This window comes from Manacus vitellinus, unplaced genomic scaffold, assembly GCF_001715985.3.
Source record: "Manacus vitellinus isolate BGI_N305 unplaced genomic scaffold, ASM171598v3 scaffold_8_pilon, whole genome shotgun sequence".
Taxonomy (NCBI): domain Eukaryota; kingdom Metazoa; phylum Chordata; class Aves; order Passeriformes; family Pipridae; genus Manacus; species Manacus vitellinus.
Genome location: NW_021940864.1, coordinates 15,520,317 through 15,541,805, shown reverse-complemented (window position 1 = coordinate 15,541,805; position 21,489 = coordinate 15,520,317). Strand labels below are relative to the sequence as shown.

The 21,489-nt window shown below is 40.0% G+C and overlaps 1 protein-coding gene across 1 annotated transcript in view; it reads left to right on the top strand.

Annotated features, from left to right (window-relative positions):
* PLB1 (phospholipase B1) overlaps window positions 1-21,489 on the top strand; it is a 70,190-nt gene that overhangs the window by 29,094 nt on the left and 19,607 nt on the right. Inside the window, exons 21-38 of the mRNA XM_018085052.2 lie at window positions 404-508; window positions 1,135-1,230; window positions 1,696-1,767; window positions 2,421-2,480; window positions 2,892-2,952; window positions 3,676-3,734; window positions 5,520-5,587; window positions 6,630-6,673; window positions 7,903-8,011; window positions 11,629-11,680; window positions 11,824-11,904; window positions 13,004-13,069; window positions 13,438-13,538; window positions 14,402-14,483; window positions 14,920-15,024; window positions 16,753-16,848; window positions 17,950-18,021; window positions 19,613-19,684. Of these exons, the coding sequence (XP_017940541.2) occupies window positions 404-508; window positions 1,135-1,230; window positions 1,696-1,767; window positions 2,421-2,480; window positions 2,892-2,952; window positions 3,676-3,734; window positions 5,520-5,587; window positions 6,630-6,673; window positions 7,903-8,011; window positions 11,629-11,680; window positions 11,824-11,904; window positions 13,004-13,069; window positions 13,438-13,538; window positions 14,402-14,483; window positions 14,920-15,024; window positions 16,753-16,848; window positions 17,950-18,021; window positions 19,613-19,684 (1,401 nt within the window). The remainder of the gene's footprint in view (window positions 1-403; window positions 509-1,134; window positions 1,231-1,695; window positions 1,768-2,420; window positions 2,481-2,891; window positions 2,953-3,675; window positions 3,735-5,519; window positions 5,588-6,629; window positions 6,674-7,902; window positions 8,012-11,628; window positions 11,681-11,823; window positions 11,905-13,003; window positions 13,070-13,437; window positions 13,539-14,401; window positions 14,484-14,919; window positions 15,025-16,752; window positions 16,849-17,949; window positions 18,022-19,612; window positions 19,685-21,489) is intronic.

Sequence of the window (21,489 nt, the reverse complement as noted above, 5' to 3'; positions counted from 1 at the left end):
AAGTAGAGTATGTCAGACAGTGAGCAGTTTTTTTATCATTTCTGTTATTGGAGATCAGATGAAGTCAAACAACATGTTAACTCAGGAACAAGCTTTCAGACACGGCATGTCAGGCAAACCGAAAATGCTTTGGTGGTTCTGGAAGATCTTTTTGACAGAAAACCTAATTACTGAGCAGGCTGCCAGTCCTTGTCAGCCAGTCAGCCATTCCTAGGTTGTCTCTCTGCAAAGAAGCCCAGGGTGCATGTCAAAAAAAGGCAGCTGCACTGACTGCCTAGGGCAAGCCAGAAACTGTGGCCACATCTGGGAGTGGGAACTCCTGGGTGAGATGTAAATGGATGGAATGACTTGATGAGATGAACACAGAAAAAGGAATGATGACAACTTTTCTTTGACTCTTTAGGAGAGAACCCGCCAGTTAGTGGAGAGTGGAAGGTATGACACTAAGGATGATTTCACAGTGGTTATGCAGCCATTTCTGACTAATATGGACATGCCAAAAACACAGGTAAAAACAACCAAAAATACACACCCAAAATTAAATCCTAGTGCAATTCCCCTGAGTTGTCAAAACAGTCTTAGCAGATTTTTTACCTAATAATAATCATTACATTCAGTTAACATTCGAAATTGCAGAAAATGTTTATGGCATAATGGAGATAATAGGCAACAGAAATAGAGACCTTACAGACAAGATTTGGGGCACTGCAATTTAGTTCAAAGTTTTCATCAGGGAGCACTTGCTCTATATTCCCTATGCATCAACAAGTCCTTTCCAGTACTTTGATAAATGACTTTTGGTAGGAAAACCCACGTGTTTCAAAACACTGTAATGTGTGATTCTCAAGGAAAGTAATAAACACAATCAATATCTGTGCCAAGGTATTCTGTACTCGAAGCCACAGTGATCTCTATTCCTTATTACTTTGGAAATCCTATATTAAAAAGCTTTAAAAGGCTTCTTAGTTCTGAGTTACTAATGTTCTTAGGCCTGGTTTAATTCTCTTGTCCTCAGAGGCCTTTGTGGCTACTTTGATTAGAAGTCAACTGATATCTCGCTGCAAGAGAGAGGGCATAATGCACAGCTTGTTGCATATTTACTGTCTCTTTGACAGCACCCATCTTATTCTCTAGGAGGGGTGGCCAGATGATTCATATTTTGCCCCAGATTGTTTCCACTTCAGCCAGAAGACTCATTCCCAGACTGCACGTGCTTTGTGGAACAACATGGTAAGATTTTTAAAGGTTGTGTTGGTCTCGCCCTGTTTACTCCATCCTGCCCTTGGCAGCAAAACAACCCCCAGGGAGCTACTAGGTAACTAGCCATTTCTCTTCTCAATTGTGTTTACAAAGGCAAAGAGTGATCATATGAAGAAAGGTCACCTGAATTGTTAAACCAGTCATATCAAACCAATAAATCTCAGGGTATGTTAAGGCTGGGGGTGTTGGGACTTCCCTCAGGGAGATGCCTGTCAGGCACATTGATCAGCAGGTCACATTCACGGTATATGGGAATTAGCCCTTTCAGCACTCAAAGAAGCAGGGCATGGAGGCAGCTGCCAGCATTGGTGCATTGCAACTGCAATGGTCTTGCTGTGCTGCAGAGGTGGTTCCCAGTGGTTGGCAACCCAGCATTACCCATTGCTCTCTGACACTAATCTGCTTTTCTTCTGTGCACCCTGCTTTTTCCCACAGGTGGAGCCCTTAGGGGAGAAGACAGATAATCAGCGCATAGAGGATGAGATCGTTCTCAAATGTCCAAATGCAGTAAGTTATGAGGGTGTCCGTGTTTATATGGGGGTGCTAGGGGTGGCTGGGAATCTGTGTGAGCCTTTACCAACTGCCTGCAGTGCTGTCTCTGTGAGCGGGCTCTGCTCTTCCCCATATACTTTGCGCCACTGTCACCAAGAGCAGTATGAACACTCCCCCATGAGTTGGAGGGCAAGCTCATCCCAGGAGTAAGCTTCCTCACAGTCACACGTCACAGTTGGCCAAAACACAAGGGAATGGTGTTTGGCCTACCTAGTCAAGATTGTTAAGTACCCACACTGACTGACAGAGCTTCAATGGGGGGAATAGAGCAACGATGACACCAGTCAGCACAGCTCTGTAGATGTCACTGGGGCTGCCTTGCAGTGGGACCACAAGCTTCTTGTTAACCACACACAGAAGGGTCCTATGCAAATTGTCTAATTTCTAGCTGTATAAAAATATAACCTTAGGTTTATACTGTTGTTACAAGGATTTTTAAAAGGCCTTTTATTTTCTTTCTCTCTTTTTTTTTTTTATTTTAAATCCCTGAGATTTATTTGCACCAAGCTACTAATCATATACAGACATCTGAGATATGAAGTTTGGAGACTGGAAATCTCCATGCATCTCTGATGCTTTGCATTGACTCAGATTGCCTTGTTTTGTAGGGTGTGCCGTTCCTGAGGACGTATAAGAACAGTAATTACACATACCCTAACCAAACTCCAGTAAGTGCTAACCTCACCATCCCACTGTTACTCTGCTGCATCTGTTCCTGTATGGTAACCAAATGAATCATTTTCTGCAGCACAGGTGAAATCAGTCTTTGGCCGAAGGGGCTTGGGAGGCTGAGTGCATGGTGCAGAACAGGGATGCACTCCCTGGGTTAGACAAAATGCATCCAGAAACTCCTGTAAGAACACGTGCTCAGACAGCAGTTATCAGTTATCAGTCCAGGATGCTGTGCTGTTCTGAGCAACACTGAATATGACTGTTGAATTGAGCAACCAAGACCTGTCTAGGTTAATTACATGATAAAGAGGCTCTGGTTTATCCACCTGGCCTCTGCTGGGAAGATCCTAGTTAGTACTGACTGTATTTGTTAGCCAAATGCTATTCAGTTTTCTTCTTCTCTTTAGAATTATGGAAGCCAGCTGCCATGTGAGGACAGGTCCCCATCGTCCCCTCCTGCAACTTCAGGTAGTCTTGCCTGTTTTATGTTAAGAGATTGAATTACTTCCAACTGTTCTTCAAGATGAGTGTTAATTTTTGCTGAAATGACTGCTGGACTGTGAAAAACACTGCTCAGAAAGGACATGAGGTTTCTCAGCAGCTACTTAAGAGATACAATGCCATGCTGTCACATAAGGTAGCTGTCTGACTAAGTAGCTCTACTGAACTCACGGCCAGTAGAGAACTTCAACGTATCTTGTGATAAAACCCAAATTTGAGTGCTGACATAGCCTATAAGTGATACCACCTAAATCTCATGGAATGAAACTGTAAATTCAACTTCATGCATGTTAGTGCAGTATTCAGTTTTTCAAATAACTTCATATTGTCTTCTCTTTAGTCCTCTTATGTCTTCTTGCAACTTTAATATACTATTCCTGCTTTGTGTAATTCTGCTTTATTTTACTGTCACCTTGGTGCTGGATGTTGTTTGCCACTTTTTGTTATTTGCTCCTTGCTCTTCTGTCTTTTCAGTAGAAATGTTAGCCATTGACATATTGAATAATATGCATATGTTGCTGCTACAATCACATGAGATGAGCTGGAAAGAGCTCCTGATTTATCACTTGGGTATTGCAAAAGCAACGTGACAGAGCATCACAAGGCACAATGGCATATTTCACAACAAAAAGTAGCGAAAAAGAATAGTTATTTCCTATCCAGGTTCAACTGCATCTCTTTCCTTTGCAGTGCATTCCCTAAAACCAGCTGATGTGAAAATTATAGCAGCCCTTGGGGATTCTTTGACGGTAAGAAGATAGTGTTTTTACTATTCCCTTGCTAAAACTACAAACATGTGCCTGCTCTGGTGGAGAGGAAATAGCTGTTATACCTATAAGCAAAGATCAATTCATTCATGGATGACAATAAATCTAACAGCTAGAACAAGAAAGAAGGTGTCAGTCTTCCAGCACTCTGTTCCCCCCCACACATATTCACATGCTTTTGAACTTATGCTAAGACACACACAAATCCTTTGAAGAGGTGCCTATGTAGTTTGCTGAATTGGAGACAGAAGAGATCAGATGCTGTTGAAACTGATGGGACATAACACAAGGCTTAGGTTACTGTGCTTTTCAAAGACTTTTCTAAATAGGAATGGACTGATGAACCTGCTCTTCTCCCTGTGTTCTTTCAGGAACAGAATGCAGGGGTGTTGAATAATAGCATTTTATTTATTTGAGCATTAATGAGTTAAGGATGTATGGAGTGAGACCCCTCTGACTTCATGCATTTCAGAAGATACTTAGTCTGATTTTCTTTATCAAGATGTAGTTCTTACTGATGATGATTATTTTTGGTAGCCAGGAAGGAATATGTCTCAAAATCCAGACATTCTGTGTTCCAGTTATGTCCTTCTGTCTAACGTTTTCATACTGGTCAAGGACTGAAATTCTACAGCCAGGTTAAAGGAAACACTGGACAGAAAGATACAATTGGAACATAGGTTTCTCTGAATCTGAGCCTTAACAACAAAGACATTGTTTGTATAAACCATGAAGCCTTTACAACAATCTTGCAGACGTATTGTCACAACTCCTATGCACAGGAAGCTACTGAAATAAATAGAAGCACTTGAATGCAAACCTGCAATATCCACAAATAAAAGATATTCTGTATTTGGTTGTGGTTGCCATATTGTAATATCCAGAACCTGGCAGCTGTTTCTGCTTCTAAGTATAGTCTATAGGAACTGGGAATAAAATCTGCTTTCATAGAATGTGCAGTGATGTATTGCTGTCTGAGAGCTGCATTTGGCCTGTGTGTGGTTATTCTGATCACCAATATTCTCTTAACTCAATAAAGCTTATATATATATAAGAAAATGTAATAGTGTGGTTTAATCTGAAGTAGTAGCAAATAGTCTACCTGGTCTTGTGCTGTACTGAAGTACAAACCTGTACCCAAATTTAGAATGAAATTACAGAATCACAGCTGAAAGGAAATACTCTCCTTCTGAATTCTGAGGTGTTTTAGGAGGGATGCATCTGCTAGCTTGCCTCTTTCTTCAGGATGAGTGTAGAGAGTGCTTCCTCCTTTCTCTAGTACTGCTTTAAGTCTTTCCATTTAGCACAACACTTTTCAAAGTGGTATGTAGGTATTATGGTGCTTCTTTCTGATATATGTTTGTTTTCTCTTGTGAGTTCATATAGTGTTTCTTATCATTAGCTGAAAAGTTTCATCTGTTTGACTAAGATGTCTTCATCATTGTTGAGTAATGCAACCATAAAAGAGTTATTTAGCTCATCTAGACCCATAAGAAGAAAGTCTTTGTTCCACAGCTCCATCATACGTTTTGTGTGTCATATATACAATATGATGCTTGTAAATAATTACAAAAGGTATTGTTGTGCTCTTCAGGAGAAAGGTTGGGGAAAAGCCGGATGCCTTCTAAAACTTCAAAAGTAAACAAAACAACTATGTAATTCTATTTAAATTAGTAAATTGTATTTGTTACATGTTCGTATTACAAATTACTATTGCATTAGTAATTGTGTTTTAATTTCATTTGGTTAATGAAAAATAATGTCCAGGCTGGTGCAGGAATTGCCTCAGATACTCTTGAGGATTTAGCCACTCAATACCGGGGACTGTCTTGGAGGTAAGTCTTCAGCCAAGGTGATGAAGAGATGTGTATTCTTTCCTGTAAATAATGCTATTCTCTTCTGCATGTTTTGGGTCTTTCAGCTGCTAGAAAGTTGAAAAAAAAGGTTGCTTCTCAGGCTGGAGTTTCTTGAGAACATGCATCAAGATCCAGGATTTGTCAAAAAGGTGGCTTCACAGAAAATGTTTTCAGCAGTGGATTTTAAGTTAGCCTTTTGATTTCTCTCATGCTTTTGTTTTTGGCTCTTTGCAACAGTTTGTATTTCTGTGTCAGGATTTCAAGTTGGAAATCTACAAAACTGCTGAAAAATCACTGAAACAAACAAGTCAGATCTAGTAGGTTTTGGAACTTCTCAAGTTTTCTATTTCTGAACCTTTTATAGTACCATGGAAAACAGTTTGTTTAACCAGAAGACTTTTACCATATGCTGCATATAGTTGTAAAAGACTTAAGTTGTTTCACTGTAGTGATGTAGCTCAGTTGATGCTGACTGAAGCAGCTCTGTGCTGTACTAATACTTCTCTGTAAGCCAGGGTGTGGCCTCAGTATGTCCTCAGTCAATAGGAAAGCTGGAGAGAACATATCCATCTTCAGGAAGAAGGAAAAGAGAGTGAGGAGCTGCTGTTGAAGCTCTCTTGTCACCCAGGGGCTGTCTGGTTTTGGTGTTGCCTTAAAGTGCCTTCGTGAGGCTGGAGTTGGCCTCAAAGCTGGCCTACTAATTTACAGTACTTAAGGGCTTGATCTTTTGAGTATGCACCTATCTCGGGTATTTTTCTGCCACTTGGTGAATGATTGACCATACCCTTCAACATCTGCGAGATCATGCAATCCTTCTGACAAGCATCTTCACCACTGAAACTGCAGCCATTCTACCCAGTAGCATTTCCACTTTTGTCCTCTCCATGTATTCTGATATATTGATAGTTACCAAATTAATCACTCTTTGCTTCTTCCCATGATGTGTGGTAGGTTTTCGCTTTGCTTATTGTCTGTGTCCAGATAAGGGATGAATGACCAAGGTTTCTCTTTCTCATTGTAGTATTGGAGGAGATGAGTCGTTAAAGAACGTGACAACCCTACCTAGTAAGTAATTGCTTTGCTCAATATAATTGGCAAAATTGAAGAAACACAATGGACTGATTTCTGATATGTTTACAGAGACCTCTTAAGTATCTCAAAGCTGGTTTAGTGTAATTTACAAGAACTACTTTTAAAAGAAACAATATTCTAGGACTAAGGAATAAAATGTTGCCTTCGTCAGTGAAGCTGAGAGGAAGCAGCTAGAAATTCCCTTACTTTCTTTTCCCTTTTCCTTTTCATCTGCTTGGAGAGTGTTATTTGAATTTCTAAATAAGCTTGCTATGTCCATGCTTTTAATAAATATTCCATCACAGTTTTTTCCAAAAGAAATGTTTGCATAGAGTAGGCCTCTTTGGTAAATAAAGCTGCCTACTCATACATGTAACCTGAAGGGAATAATTGTAACTTTCTCTTCACTGAAACATGCAACTTTTCATAGCTCAGTCTATTGTTAATGTAAAGCCACTTGAACTTCAGTTTGGATCAGCTGTAATAATAAAATCCCATTTGAAGAGGACCAGTAAACTGTCCTTTTATGTGTTGACCATTATTTTAAGCAGAATGTAACAAGAATATAATTAGAATAAACAATTAATTGATTCACTGGGTCTTATTACATTTGACAAAACCTTCATTAAAATATGATTAAATTCAGTCCTTGAGATTAAGATAGTTTTTACAGTGTACAACACGGTCATGTTCACTCTCAGCTATGAATTATCCTGCCAACTTCCTTTTGGAAACTGCTATGGAGATTGTGGTAGAACTTCATCAGAATCACACATCTGAGGCTTTGTTCTTCGCATTTGTCAGTAGTATAAGATTTTGCACAGCTGTGAAGCAGACCCAGATCTTTTAACTGAAAACAAGTTCCTGTTGGGCTGAAGGACCCTTCAGGCTTGCTTCACAAAGTCAACATTGTATGACTGAGAATTTTATTTTAGGCTTTAACCACTACAGCATGAGAGATAACTACAGACAATAGTCCTCAATTCTGCTCATCTTGTCACTGGTGACAGTGCAGGGCACTGCAAGCACGCTGCTGTCTGAGTCACTGCCAGCTGGTGATCCCTCTCACCACTGCTTGGTGAATCCATCTAGTTGACTGGCAGCTGCAGCAGCTGTGCTGTGCTGTCAGAGAGCAAAACTATGGCAGTGCTGCTGTGTGCTAGTCCCTGTAGGCAGAGAGCAGATGTAGTCATTTTCCCTTCATTGCCATCTTTGTTTTTCAGACATCTTTCGAGAGTTCAATGCTACAATCATGGGCTATTCAACTGGCACCGGGAGTGAGAATGATTCCAACGCATTCCTTAACCAGGCAGTTCCTGGAGCAGCGGCTGAGTATGTAGCTTTTTGTTTTACATTTGTAGGTGATGGATGCTTCATCTAATTGCCTTTCAGCTGTCTCGTGTGCTGTCACAACTTGCTCTGAAGAGCAAGCAAAACCAGTCTAGTTGAAAATTGGCTCAAAACCTGTTAAATGTATGGGTTTATTTCATAGCAGAACTTTCAAATGAAACCAACAGTCCTGGTTATGAAATCCACAAACAAGAAACTGGCAGAAACTGTTTGGTGGTTTCTACTCTTCCTCTTCAACATTTATTAATTTGTCCATTTATCTGTCAATAAATCCCTGAGAACATGAATGTTTTCAGAAATTCAGCATGTAGTGAATTGATAAGGAGAAACTAGGAGTAAAAGTAGATTGAATCATCCATAATTCTGGCTTCAGGTTTCTGGATAAGGAAGCAACAGTGAACAAGAGAGAAGCGAGGAAAAAGCAGCCTCAGTCTAGAATATTAAGAGAATTGCTAATGGTCATACATGGGTTTTGGTGCATTGCAGACCTGGTGCAGTTGCAGCCAGTTCTGCCGGTATAAAAGGGACTGTAATGTCTTGCAGTCATTTGACTTTGGCTCTTTGCTTTTAGTCACACCTGAGAGGCTGTATAGTTGTTTTCCTATACTGCTTATCCTAGAAATCCCTGGATACTTATTGAAAGTCAGTGCTGTTTAATTAAGAAAACAGATGGCTGCTTGAATTCAGTCATAGTTTGGGCACAGGTTCTGGCAGACCATGCCTGGATTTGACATTGTGAATTGATATTACCCAGACCTTAATTTGTTTGTTTAAAGAAAAATTCATCTTGCTTCCCGAAGGGGTCTTGGAATTGAAGTTCAGAAGCCAAGCGAGGTGTTGGAGTTTGCTGTATCTAAGCAAAGATTGTTAGGATTTGTCAGGGGTTTTTATTGCTCTCTTGTAGACCTTGAGCAACTTCTGACTCATTTGAGCAATTTCAGTAAATGCTTGGATTTCCTGTCAGAAATAGTGTGCTAGGTGCCCTGCTATATCCTACTGCCCCCATAACTGAGGGAAGGCATTTTGTTTCCTGGTGATGACTAAACGTATCTGTGTATGTCAGTGAGATGTGCATCAGCCATTAATGAGAATTTATTAACATACTTCTGTATGCAGCATATATCCAGATTACCTTGAAAGAATGAGATAGGTGCCTGTCTTGTATTCTGTATCAGTTAAATCCTAAACAGGCTTTTTGGAGTGGTGGGAGGACTTGAAACAGGACACACAGCCTCTTAAGTCACCATTATGACTTAAAGCAACTTGCATCAACAGCAACTGAAGCATTAGTATTAAATAGTTATTTGTTAGCTGTATGAAATGAGTCGATGGATGTTAGTCTAATGAAGAATTGCCTACTTCATCTATAACAATTAGTCTTCTCTCTTCCCGTGCAAGCAACTGGACTGGATAAACATGATGAACTGGAGCTATCCTTGTTTTGTAACCATATTTTGTAAATATTCAGCAAGGAGATATAGACAACAATTGTGCCAGATTTCTGCTTGTCTTCTATTGTTTCTCTGTCTCATAACTCTCTGTAGAACGCTCTGAGATGCTTCTTTAGGGGGTTCTGTTCTGTCGTATTTTGGCTCTTGAGGTACCCGAGAAGAAGAATGTGTCCTCGTTGACTATTGAAATGTATTGCAAGATACGGAAATATTTCTCCTGCTTTAGGTATTTGGCCCTGGAATGGTGATGATGCAATTAAGCATTTATTCTTCATCAGCCAAAAATATCCATTTTCTAAGGATTCATAGGGCAAAAAAGTCCACCAGCTAATGCTGGTATTTAAGAGTTGTTAGCTGGCCTGTCTTGCTTTATGGTGCTAATCTGGGAGGTGCTTTCCAGAGGTGCTGGAACCTTTCTGAAATCAGATAATTTTGCAGCCTTACCAGCTTTTGGAAACCCCTTTGGTATAAGGGTTTCTTAAAATAAAACCCATGGCTGCTCTGAAGAGCTCTTTAGTGAACTTGATGGCAACATAGTAATGCAGGTCCCATTCAGCAAAATATTCCAAAGTCTATCTGCATTCATTGCTAAAGGGTATAAGTACATGATAGAGTTAAGGATAGATCTGAAGAATGTTGCTGAAACAAAGCCTGTCTGAAACCTCTGATTTCATATGAAAAAAAGGGAAGTTAAGGAGAAAACCAGTGATAGGAACTGTGAATATCTGTATTTCCCATTAGAAAACTGCTTCCATTGATCAAGTTCTAAATTTGGTTGAAACTGCAGTTCAAAGATGGGTGATTGCTGGCACTATTTCATTCAAGATGTTGTTAGATCTTACTGACTGCATTGGCCCAGGATACATCAGCACCTCACTGACTGCATGAGAAATCAAAGATGTTGTGGACTGTCAGATCAATAAGTGGTGTTTTCCTCTGGATCAATATTGAAGTCAACGCCCTAGATTAGGGGTTTCCACAGTAAGAACAGAAGGAAATTGTGACCACTTGTGGCTTGCGATAGGTTTGGAATATAAATAAGTAAGTTATGACATTGGACAAGGGTAACTGTGATCAGAACTATTACATGCCTACAGTGTCTGTGTCACAAGTAGGTGTCCGACAGGGCTCATTCCCCAGTAGATACCCTTATGTCAGTGTTAGATCAGTGTTCAGCTGGAGGAGGGTGGTGAGAGGTATCTCTTTTTTTACACAGTAAACAAAGTATTGCAAAGGAGAGCTAGACTCTGGTTGCCATACAAAACAAGTGCCACATTTATTGATGTCAGCTGATATGCTCCCAGAAATGATAGACCGTCAGTGAGAGCCTGGAGGGAGACGCAGCTCATTGCATACTACAGAGCTACCTGGAAGGCCAAAGCTTTCTGACCACATTCCCTTTATGCACATTTGAGGATCGAAGTGTAAGGGCAGTCAAAGTAAGTTGAAGTGCTCAGCCTAGGTAACCCAAAATTCATTGCACTTGGGATATATATCTGTGTGTATATATATATAAAAAAAGAGAGAGAGACTGCCTATCTGGCTATTGAAAAACAGCGAGTCTGTCAGCTTGCCTGAGTAATCTTGAAAGTTTCTTTGATTTTTAATTACCCTGGAAAAGTTGTGTGCACAGAGCTGTTACACATAATGGAAAATTAAGTATTGACTCTGGGTGTGGGCTACAGAAATGAGGGAGGGGTGCACAATGAACTCTGAAACACCTAAGCTTTGCAGAGGGATGTTGCTGAAGAGGTCAGCTAAATATTGGGACTGGGCATTCCCTTGTTTTAGTCTACAAGGAATAGGTTGATAGCAGCCTAGTTCTAAACAGGTCATCTGCTTACAAACATTACCATGTCTGGGTTTTCAGCTGTTTTAGGTACTAAGCACTGTAATAGGAGCTAAACTTATGGTTCCAGATTAATTACTGAACTTGAGTAAAATCAGTGTTCAAGTTCGATTTGGTGTTGATTTTCTCACCAAAATGTGATTTGATCAAGTAATTTGTTCACAGCAACATAAGTATTGTACTGTCTCCTCACTCAACATTTCTGGTATCTGCAACTTGATTTAAGGTGTCTGAAGAATGCTAATGTTGATCTCTCAATACGGGTGTTTCTTTCACTCACTAGTTGTCCTTCTTTACAGGCACTTACCAGCCCAAGCAAGAAATCTCCTGAGACTTATGAAAACTGATGATGTAAGTTGTTTGGAACTCCTTTAATCTTACAGCATGAATAGAAATAGGTGTTGATCGCATGAAGGATCCACCTGCAATGACACCTCATGCATATCATAAAGTCAAAGAAATTCAGGCTCAATTTTTTCTTCTTTATTGCACAGAGAATTGACTTCAGTGCTGACTGGAAGATCATAACTGTGTTTATTGGAGTCAATGATTTGTGCAACTCTTGCAAAGACCCTGTGAGTAGTAGAACTGGTTAACTGAAACTGTAGTGGGACTGTAGTGCCAATGTAGAAACACATCAGGGGAAATCTATGGAACCTTGGCAGCTTTCACAGAGATAACGTGAGTTATATATGGGCTGCTGTATGTTTTGGTGGGGGTTGTTGCTGACAGTACCGTGATATAAAATGTTACCAGCAAGAGAGTAGGATGGTTTTGTTTTCTCTGGCTTACTCCAGGGTCAGAACCACTATCTGTGCTACTGTCTTTTGACATGAGCAAAAAATGGAAGGGAAGAAAAGCTTCACTCCTCTGATGCAGAAATTGCTCTGCTGCTAGCATGGCCTCTTTAGACATCCAAGAATGGTAGTGGTAGTTCAAAGCAGTACAATCCTTCAGTTGTCATCACCCCATAACTCACAGCTAGGGACATGCTAGGAACAGGTAAAGGTATGTATAAGAGGACTTGCTGCAGTGCTCAGTCTTACTTGAAGTTTATGCTTCTGTGGATTGTGGAGAAGCCTTTAGGGCTGCCATAAGGAGATCATGGGAGTTGAGTGGGCAGGTGGCAGGGAGAGGCCACCTTTCACTGCCAGCTCTCACTTTCTTGCCTTTAATGCTAACTTCTCATGAGAATTTTCAATTCTCCTGCAACCCCTTCTGCTTGCAAAATTTGCTACTTTTGCACAAGCCTTGCTAGGCATCTTTGCTGCTGCTGCCAAGTTTTATAGCTTTATTTATAGCTATGACCTTGACTAGCAATGATTTCACCTAATTTTATGAAAGCTTATCAGCTGACTGTGAGCACACTTATGGGGGCTTGGTTTATACTGTTCAGCATGCATTCAGATTGGGTTCCTTCCTGCATTTTTATGTGAAGGGCCCAGTGGAGTTGGGTTAAATATACTGCTGCTCAAGAAAGTTTATTTTAAATCCAAAATTTCACCAAACCTTTCTACATTTTAGATTGATATGCTTAAAATCCCTGATCTCTAGAAAGAAGCAAGAACATTCTACTAACCACAGTGTTGTATGGCAGAAAAGGAAGTGAATTACTGTGATTCTCCAGCCTCCCAACCTAAATGCCTTAGCAGTAATCTCTTCTATTTCTATCAGGAACACTACTCAGCTGAGAATTACATCAAAAGGATCCAAGAAACTCTTGATATTCTGCACAAGGAGGCAAGTGCTGACTGACTGATGTTTGTTTGATTTTGTGCATTTTTTTTTCCATTCTGGTACCAAACATACACCATTGACTTCTACTACAACATTTTCTTTTGTCTTGTCTATCTGCAAGTAGTGAATGCAATCTGAAATGACAATAACACTGAACCATGGTGTAGGAAAAGGATCAAAAGCTGAGCTGGGGTATTGTGGTGGTGTGGGGGGGAGGTTGTTGATTTTTCATTCTTTTTATTTTTTTTTCCTTCTAACAGTGGAGAAAGGGAAGGGTTCGGTTCGGGAATGGTTCGACTTCAGGGTAAAATAAATGCACTGTGGGCTTTGTAACCAGTTTCTTCTAAGCTAAAGTCTGACTTACCTTTCAGGTTCCAAAAGCTCTAGTGAGTCTGGTTGATGTGGTGGATGTCCTCTCTCTGAGACAGTTATTTGTGGATTCTCAAGTTCAGTGCCCAACTTACTTAGCAGAGTAAGGCTTATTTAACTTCCTTTTGTTCCTGAGCTTACTGCTCGTGATGATAAATCATGTTCTTATTCTATACTTCTCTCATAATTTGAATTAATGTTCAAAGGTAGCAGCACAGTCCTATGGACTTCCCATGCTGTGCTTACATCATGACCCTGCCTGATGGCATTTCCTTCTCTTGGTTTTGACCCAAGTGTTGTCGGAAGAGCTGTGTATTTTTCATATCTAGAACTGTCCATAATGTACACCTCACTGAGCTAGGATTAAATTTTCTGATACAGGGTTCTTCAAGATGGGGTCGAAGTCCACAAACATTTGCATTTGCATGCCTTCTGTGGGAACCTGAAGTGTTTGCAGAGTAGACAGGTTTCTCCTGTTTCAGAGGCTTTAGTGCAATGGGTAATTTGCATTATTTGCTGACCTTCTAGACAGGGACAAACTCTCTGTCTTGGGAATGCAAAAGAAATTGTTGATTGGAAAGGTGTCAGCTCAGAGGTGACACAGACAGTACATTTCAAAGACCTGTTTTCTAGTTCCAGGGGGACTGATGAGCAGCTCTGTCAGTCTGCAGGGCCTTTGGATTCCAGGGTGTAATTAATGCAACAAACTATCCTCTGTGCCACGTGCATTACTTTGATATAACTGGGTGTGAACAAAAATTACTTAGAGTAGTATCATTGATGTGACACAGAAGATAAGACTAAGGGTTGAGATCACAATAGCAAGAACAATAAGATGTTTTCACAGAAACATGACTTGTATGGGTTTCCTTATTACTCCCATGACATGAGGGCATTGGGTGGCAAAGAGAGACATCTGCATTATCAGATGTCTAACTCTCTCTATTACCATTTTCTCTCCCACAGTTATCTGTGTAGCTGTGTTTTCACAGGAGAAGAAAACTCAGAAAATTTAACGATGGTGAGGGAAGCCACCAGAGCTTACCGGGTATGTTTATCAAGAGTGATACAGTTACTTTATTTCCAGTTGAGGTGAGATCTTGATTACCAAGCAACATATCATATCAGTATTTTACACAAATGAGCCCTATGAACTAAGCAGGAGGTTATTTGAAGCTATCCACAACACCATGTGACCAAAACTAGCAGCAGAACTCTTCAGAAAAATTCAGTTTCCTAGTAGTGAAATGAATAGGCGCGAGTTTAGCCACCAAAATCCTGTCCCTGACAAACTGTTGCAGTATTGTGTTCCAGCCTTCTCAGCCACTTTGCAAGGCACACCTTTTGCCAACATCTGTGGCTATTTCAGTTTACAAGTAAAACTTCCTTTTTATTCTCGGGCTTTCAAAAAACCAAACCAAACAAACCAGTTATGATGCAGAGATGTTGCTGGAGTATTGGTTGTGGTTTTTTGTTTCTTGCAGCTTGGCATTCAGAGACTAATAGAGTCTGGCAGATATGACACTCATGAAAATTTCACGGTGGTCATCCAACCTTTCCTCCAAAATGTGGAGATTCCTCTCGGTCAGGTATGGTATAAAATGACTTCTCCATTTAAAGGATTAAGTGTGAGTATCTAACCTGTAGAGACTATATGCAAAATAGTGCTTTTCTTATTAGAACTTGTTGCTTTTTGGTATAGTACAACAGATTTCTTCATATCAGTTCTTAGTTTTACATATTATGCTGTTGAGATCAACTACTGTTTTGGAAAATGAATCAAAACTTGATTTAAGAGGTTTGTTTGTGTATGTTCTTAAGGATACATAAATATTTTTCTTTCTGAAAATGCAATATATTTAATAAAAAACAGAGTTATTAAGTTACAGTACTTATAGCAACATAGCAGAATTGCTCAGTGACTACAGCATCAGCTCCCTTTCATGTCCCATAACTCATTCTTCTGTGTCTGACAGAAAGAGAAGTTTGCCTATGATCTGATGGCAAAAAAAAGTGGTTTTATGTAGTTCATATGTATATGTTTAGGTATGTTTCAGTTCCTTGAATGGCAAGTTCCAGTAAACTATAAATCTAGTAAAAGTCCCAAATGTTCTCTAAAACTGAAACTGCATTTGCTAAGTTTCATATTCACCTGCACTTCCTCATCTCACCTGGAACTAAGAGCAGGTGGGACATAATACTGAGCAGGGATTACTCTGGTATAATTGAACTGGACTAATCCTGAAAATGTTCACAATATCTAGTGAAAGTTTGAAAAGTCCAGATGCTGCTACAGACAAATTTGGAAAACTGACTGAAAGCTTCACAGGAAAAAACAGGCCTTTTTTTTTTTTTTTTTTTTTTTTGTGTGTGTGTGTGTGTGTGAAGCTGGTGCCTGTGAAAAAAGTCATCCCTAGGGATTTTGGTACTGAGCATAGGGAACACAGAAATAAAAACAGAAGAAGCAAAATATTTGTGAACTTTTTTATAGTCTCACAAGCATTAGTTCAGGTTTTAAGAAAGTTCAAGATGCTGTTTTTCCTTTTTATCTCACGCAATGTTCAGATGTTCCTGAACTGAAAACTGTCTCCAAACTTGGCAAAAGATATGATATAGATGCAGATTTTGGCATTAGGTCTCTAAAAAGCAAATCCAACCACCACAAATCAAGACCTGCTCAAGTTTTGAGGAAGGACTGCTCTGACCAAAAAAGTTATGTCAGTCATCTCTGGCCCTAATCTCAGTACTTGTGTGAAAACCAAGATATTTGTGTTGAAGTACAGCTTTGCTCAGAATGGAGACTGCACTGGTGTGCTCCATCAGCCTGGCTGCCCTCCATTGAACAATTACTTGCTTCTTGCTCCTTTCAAAACTCACAGCTGTGTAAAAGCAGTTGGGCTCTGTTCCTTCTGCTAAAGCCTCATAACATGCTTGTTACCACATAAGGGTACTGCAGAGCATAATGGTGCCTGTTGCCTGTGGTGCCAGTTCTGATGACATGCAGAGGAGAGAAACCCATCCTTATTTCAGAACCTGAAGAGGAATTGCACACGTAACTGAAAATGGTGGGTTTGCTGCTTCTGCATCGATCTGCCCATGGAGGCACATAATTATCTCTAGCTAAGTGTTTCTGTAGCTCATGGATCTGCTGAAGTACAGTTTGTATCACCAGATAATCATGGGCCTTTCTGCAATGGAGCAAGGAGAACAAGTAGGATTAATGTCTCATTGCTGACTCTTGTTCAGTCTCAGCAATCCCAAGCTGGAACTATGGGGATTCTTCTATACTCCAATGTCCTTTATGCTTTCATTTGTAGGACGGGCATCCAGATGTCTCCTACTTTTCACCTGACTGCTTCCATCCAAGCCAGAAAGGCCATTCTCAGCTTGCCAAGGCTCTCTGGAATGCCATGGTAAGGTGACAGGCCTGCACATAATGAGGTCTTTACCGAGAGCTGACTACCATTAAAATGATCTCTGCAATAGGCATTGCAATTAAGGCCTGGATAGCACTGAACCTGGTGTTTGTGTCTTCTTAGCTAGTCAAATACCCTCTGATTTTGACACTGCTCTCAGCCTAGAATCTCCTGGTTCTTAAAGTGTGTGGGGAGGAGAGGGGTGCTGTAAGTGCATGATCACAGTCATTTGTGACTTCAGCTGAGCAACTTCAAGTCTGCTTCACCAGCTGTCATGAAAGGCAGGATAGCATTTAATAAGAATGATGTTTCTATGGGCTGGGATGCAAAACCACCAAATAAAGAATTGTAACTGCATACATCAGTTTAAAATGGGTTGCTTAGAAGTTTGTTTTGAATCTATGTGTTGTGACTGTCTCATTAAGAATTGAAGTGGCTTTAATTCAGTTCAGTTTTACTACTTTTGGAAATGAGTAAAACTCCATAAAAATAAGTTGTTAAAGGTTGCTTAAGCAAACCCATTTTAGTTAGCATTGCAGTGCAGGGGGATGACACATGCAGTTGGAGGCAGTATCTTAGATCCTGAATATAATTTCTATATACTTTGGGGTAATATCTTAACAGCTGACATGATTGCTTGCAATCATCAAGCAGTACCTCTAATTAGATTTGGTTTTATCTTCTACACATAAACAGCCTTTTGTTGGAGATGCCATCATGCAGCTTAGCTATAAAAAAATGAGGCACTCTTAACCATCTTTTTTGTAAGAGAAGAGAGTTTACGACCTTGCTTCCTGGCGAAATTCCAAGGTACTTCATGTGCCTGCCAAAATCCTCCAGGAGTTTAAACTGATCCCACTGTAGCTTTCCACTTCCCATTTTAAGCTTCTTTCTAGAGTTGCTCTTTTGTTATGCAGTTGCCATGTTCTTTCTGAGAAGTAGTTGCATTTCAGCCTTGGGTAAATCAAAGTATGTAAATACAGACAGCCTTATATAGATGTGACCGGTATATTTAGTTTGGTTTGGATTGGAATTGTTATACAAATTTAAGATGAGCTGACACAGTTATAGAATAGGTTCTTTTGTCTTTGTTTCCAGTTACAACCTGTAGGCCAGAAAGCTGACTCATTTGATTTCACGGCTGACATCGTCCTTGGCTGTCCAGCTCAGGTAAATATACCCACATCATGGAAGCTGGCTATCGGGAGGCTGTGCGTGCTTGTACTTGCTGCAGAGAGCAGAGGTTCGGTATATCTGGAACAAATTTACTTAAAGCTTTTTTCTCTGCTTACCTCTGAGTGGCAGGTGCTCTCATGTACCTGCTTTGCTGTCCTGTTGCCCTTTTGCTGTGCCATGAATACTGATTGATAACATGCTGATTTGTGTGTTTTCAGTTGTAGCAGAGGTGGTGTTTTGTTGTTTGTGAAATACAGAGGTAACTCAAGCAGCAAAAATGAGAATATGCTGCATTAACTTTCCTATCCAAATCAATGGGGTTTGGGCACCACAGCAGCTCTGAAAAATCCAGATTTTGTTATCTCTTGAATTAGTAGCAGGTTGGTTTTCCTGGTCTGATCCATAGCAGGGATACTTCAGACTCTTTGGAAGCTGCTTCTATAGTTACAAAACAAGCTGCTGAACTTGCAGTACAGTTGCTAGGTATCGGTACATGGAAATGACCACTGCAGGCAGCGATAATTGGCTCCCTTTCTTCAGCAGTTTCAACAAGGAAGCTGAAGAACTGAATAGATCAGGGAGCTGAGTTGTTCTCTCAGTTCTGGAGACAGGTGTTCAAGTTATATGGGAAGATTTTGTCCATATTGTGTCCATCCTGTCAGAAAAGGATTATCTACTGAGTTATTAATCAGCATGTTTCAGAAGTCCTCATATTCACTCAAATTGATCACACTTCCTTTACCCAGTAATCTTTCCAGGTAGCTTAAATTGTAAGCAACTTCTTCAGTGCCAAATAATGTGGATTTTATACTTCTTTCCCTTCATCCACTCTTATTCAAAGATGTTGCTGTTCAGAAGTAGGCAAAGAAAAGTTTTATATCCCTTGAAAAGCTATATCCCTATGAAAAGCCATTGTTTGCAGAACTGGTAAGATCACAGTACTTTAAAAAAGTCATTGATAGAAGTGCCAGTAGCTATGGAAATTTATTTGTTTGAGGTAACTTCACGTACAGTAAAAGCTTGCCTTGTAATTTTAGTGATTTTTAAGATGTCCTTATGCAGACACTGGAATTTTTCTTAATTGCGATAAGTGGGTATCCAGGTGAGATTTTCTAGCCTATTCAATGTACATGTCTTCCTCAATGCATGCTGCATTGGTAGGGCAAAAAAATAACTAAACAATCTCTACAGCCTCTCTTAGAGGAAAGAATGATCTTTTGAGCAAGTAATCTTTCATCTCCCTTCTGCTGACACGGAAGATCTGCTCAGGTTTGTCTAGACTTTACACCAATGTCTCTTGAAAGGACTAAACAACCTTTAAAGTCTAATTGTGGAAGGTTAGGATAGGAAAATGTTAAACTGCAGTTGGCATCTGGCATATATAATTTTTGCCATAAGGTTCTAAACACAAATTTTGCGAGTTTTAAGGAAAGAGCATGGTTTCAAAATCCAGATTCCAATTTTGCAACTCAGGCAGTTACTTTCTTGGTGATATGATGCCTTGATATCACTTGCTATGGTTTGTGCTATGTGCTTATTGCCTAATTTCTCTTGTTTCTCTTATTTTTATTTCCTCTTTCTCCAGAACAAACCATTCCTGGGAACATACAAGAATAGCAACTACACACCTGTGGAGCCCACTAGTGAGCCAATAGAGGTGATTGTTGCATCTTTTGCTACATTTTAGGCAAACTGTGCAAAGCTGCATCTGGTGACTGTTAACACATCATACTGAATTTATAGATTACATAAACTATTACCAATTTTTGAAAAGGAAAATCTGTCTTGCATTGCGCTTTTTCCTTTGTAAACAAATGTTTACCTAAAAGCCAAACAAAATTAATCATATTAGTGGTGCAGTTGTATAGGTAAGTAACCTGGAATGCATCATTAATTCAGATAGCAAGTTCCACACCTTATGGAGAAGTTAGCCTAGACTCCTAAACCCCAAACAGAGTTCAGGAGGTGTGTGAATCATACTCTCAGGCACGTGAGTAACTAAATCTTAGGGATGGTTCTGTGCAGGGTCAGGAGTTGGACTCGATGATCTTTGTGGATCCCTTCCAACCCAGCATATTCTGTGATTCTGTGATCTGAGGAAGGTTTAGGTATTCTGTTCTTGAGCCACTGCACTTCCATATACTCAAGTAAGCTTAACCTGTAGAGGGCAGTCACCTTTACATATTGAAAATGTGACTGAATACAAAGGTGAGAGGAATCCCATTTTCAAAGGGTCTCAATTTCCACCATGACTGAGCAACTACCACGAGGTAGATTAAACAAACTGCAGAAACAAACTTTGTGTGTAGGACTTGAAGAAATGGAGCCATTCTTTATTGGCAGTCAAAATGGGCTGGGATAGTTTGGCTTACTGGGTGTCCTCATGACTAGCCCAATTATCAAAATCTCTGTGTGCCTTGAGGGTTACAAAGAGCAACAGTTACTGTTTTAGCAAGCTATAGTTTGCAGGATTGCAATGGGATTTTTATCTGTAGAGCTAGAGTTATACTTTTAGTGGGTTATTCTTGCACTTCCACTGAATCTCAACAGCAACAGCTTTTGAAGTGATAAAGGAAAGGAACAGCAGAGAAGGAGTAAAGGAACAGTTTCCTCTCTGATCTAAAAATAAGCCCAGCTGTCTTTTCTAGCCTCTGCAACCAGACTTCAGTGGCTGATAGAGGAGACTATTACACCATTTTTTGCAAGAATAGATGAATTTGTTGTGATGTTTTTTTACCCAAACCATGCTTTCTGGTCCATGTAGTTTTACTCTGAATGGCAGAATTGTGCAATCACAGAATAATTGAGGTTGGAAGGGGCCTCAGGACATCCCTTGTCTGACCTCCTGCTTCAAGCAGGGCTGGCCCTTAGATCACTGTAAGCAGCTGTCTTTGCTCTTGCAGGGACTGGCCATTATAACAATTGTAGTTTTTCCCTTGCTGCCTTCTTAGCTAGTATTGTTCTCATTACCAAAAAGCATGGGTGGCACATTTCTCTGCTATCTCTGCTGGTGAACCAAGATGTTCTGCCGTGTGTGATTGATTCAATTTCTTCGGTTGGTGGAATACACATAATAACTATTATATCACCTATATAAATGTATGGTAAAGTACAATTATTTAGAGCCTGACAGTTTTCTTTACTGAAACTTTTAAAACTTCAAAGTTTTTTCAGGGAAAGCAAGCCCTTTTTGAAAGTTTCTGGGAAAAGAATGGGTTCCTAGCAAAGTACATGGGGAATGATAATATAGTAATAAAATCATTAAGGTTGGAAAAGACATCCAAGATCATCAAGTTCAAACTTTTACCATGCCCACTAAACCATATTGCAAAGTTCCAGGTCTACTTTGTTTTTTGGACACTTCCAGGGATAGTGACTCCACCACTTCCCTGGGGAGACTGTTCCAGTGCTTCAGCACTCTGTCAGTGAAGAAATTTTTCCTAATATCCAACCTAAACCTGG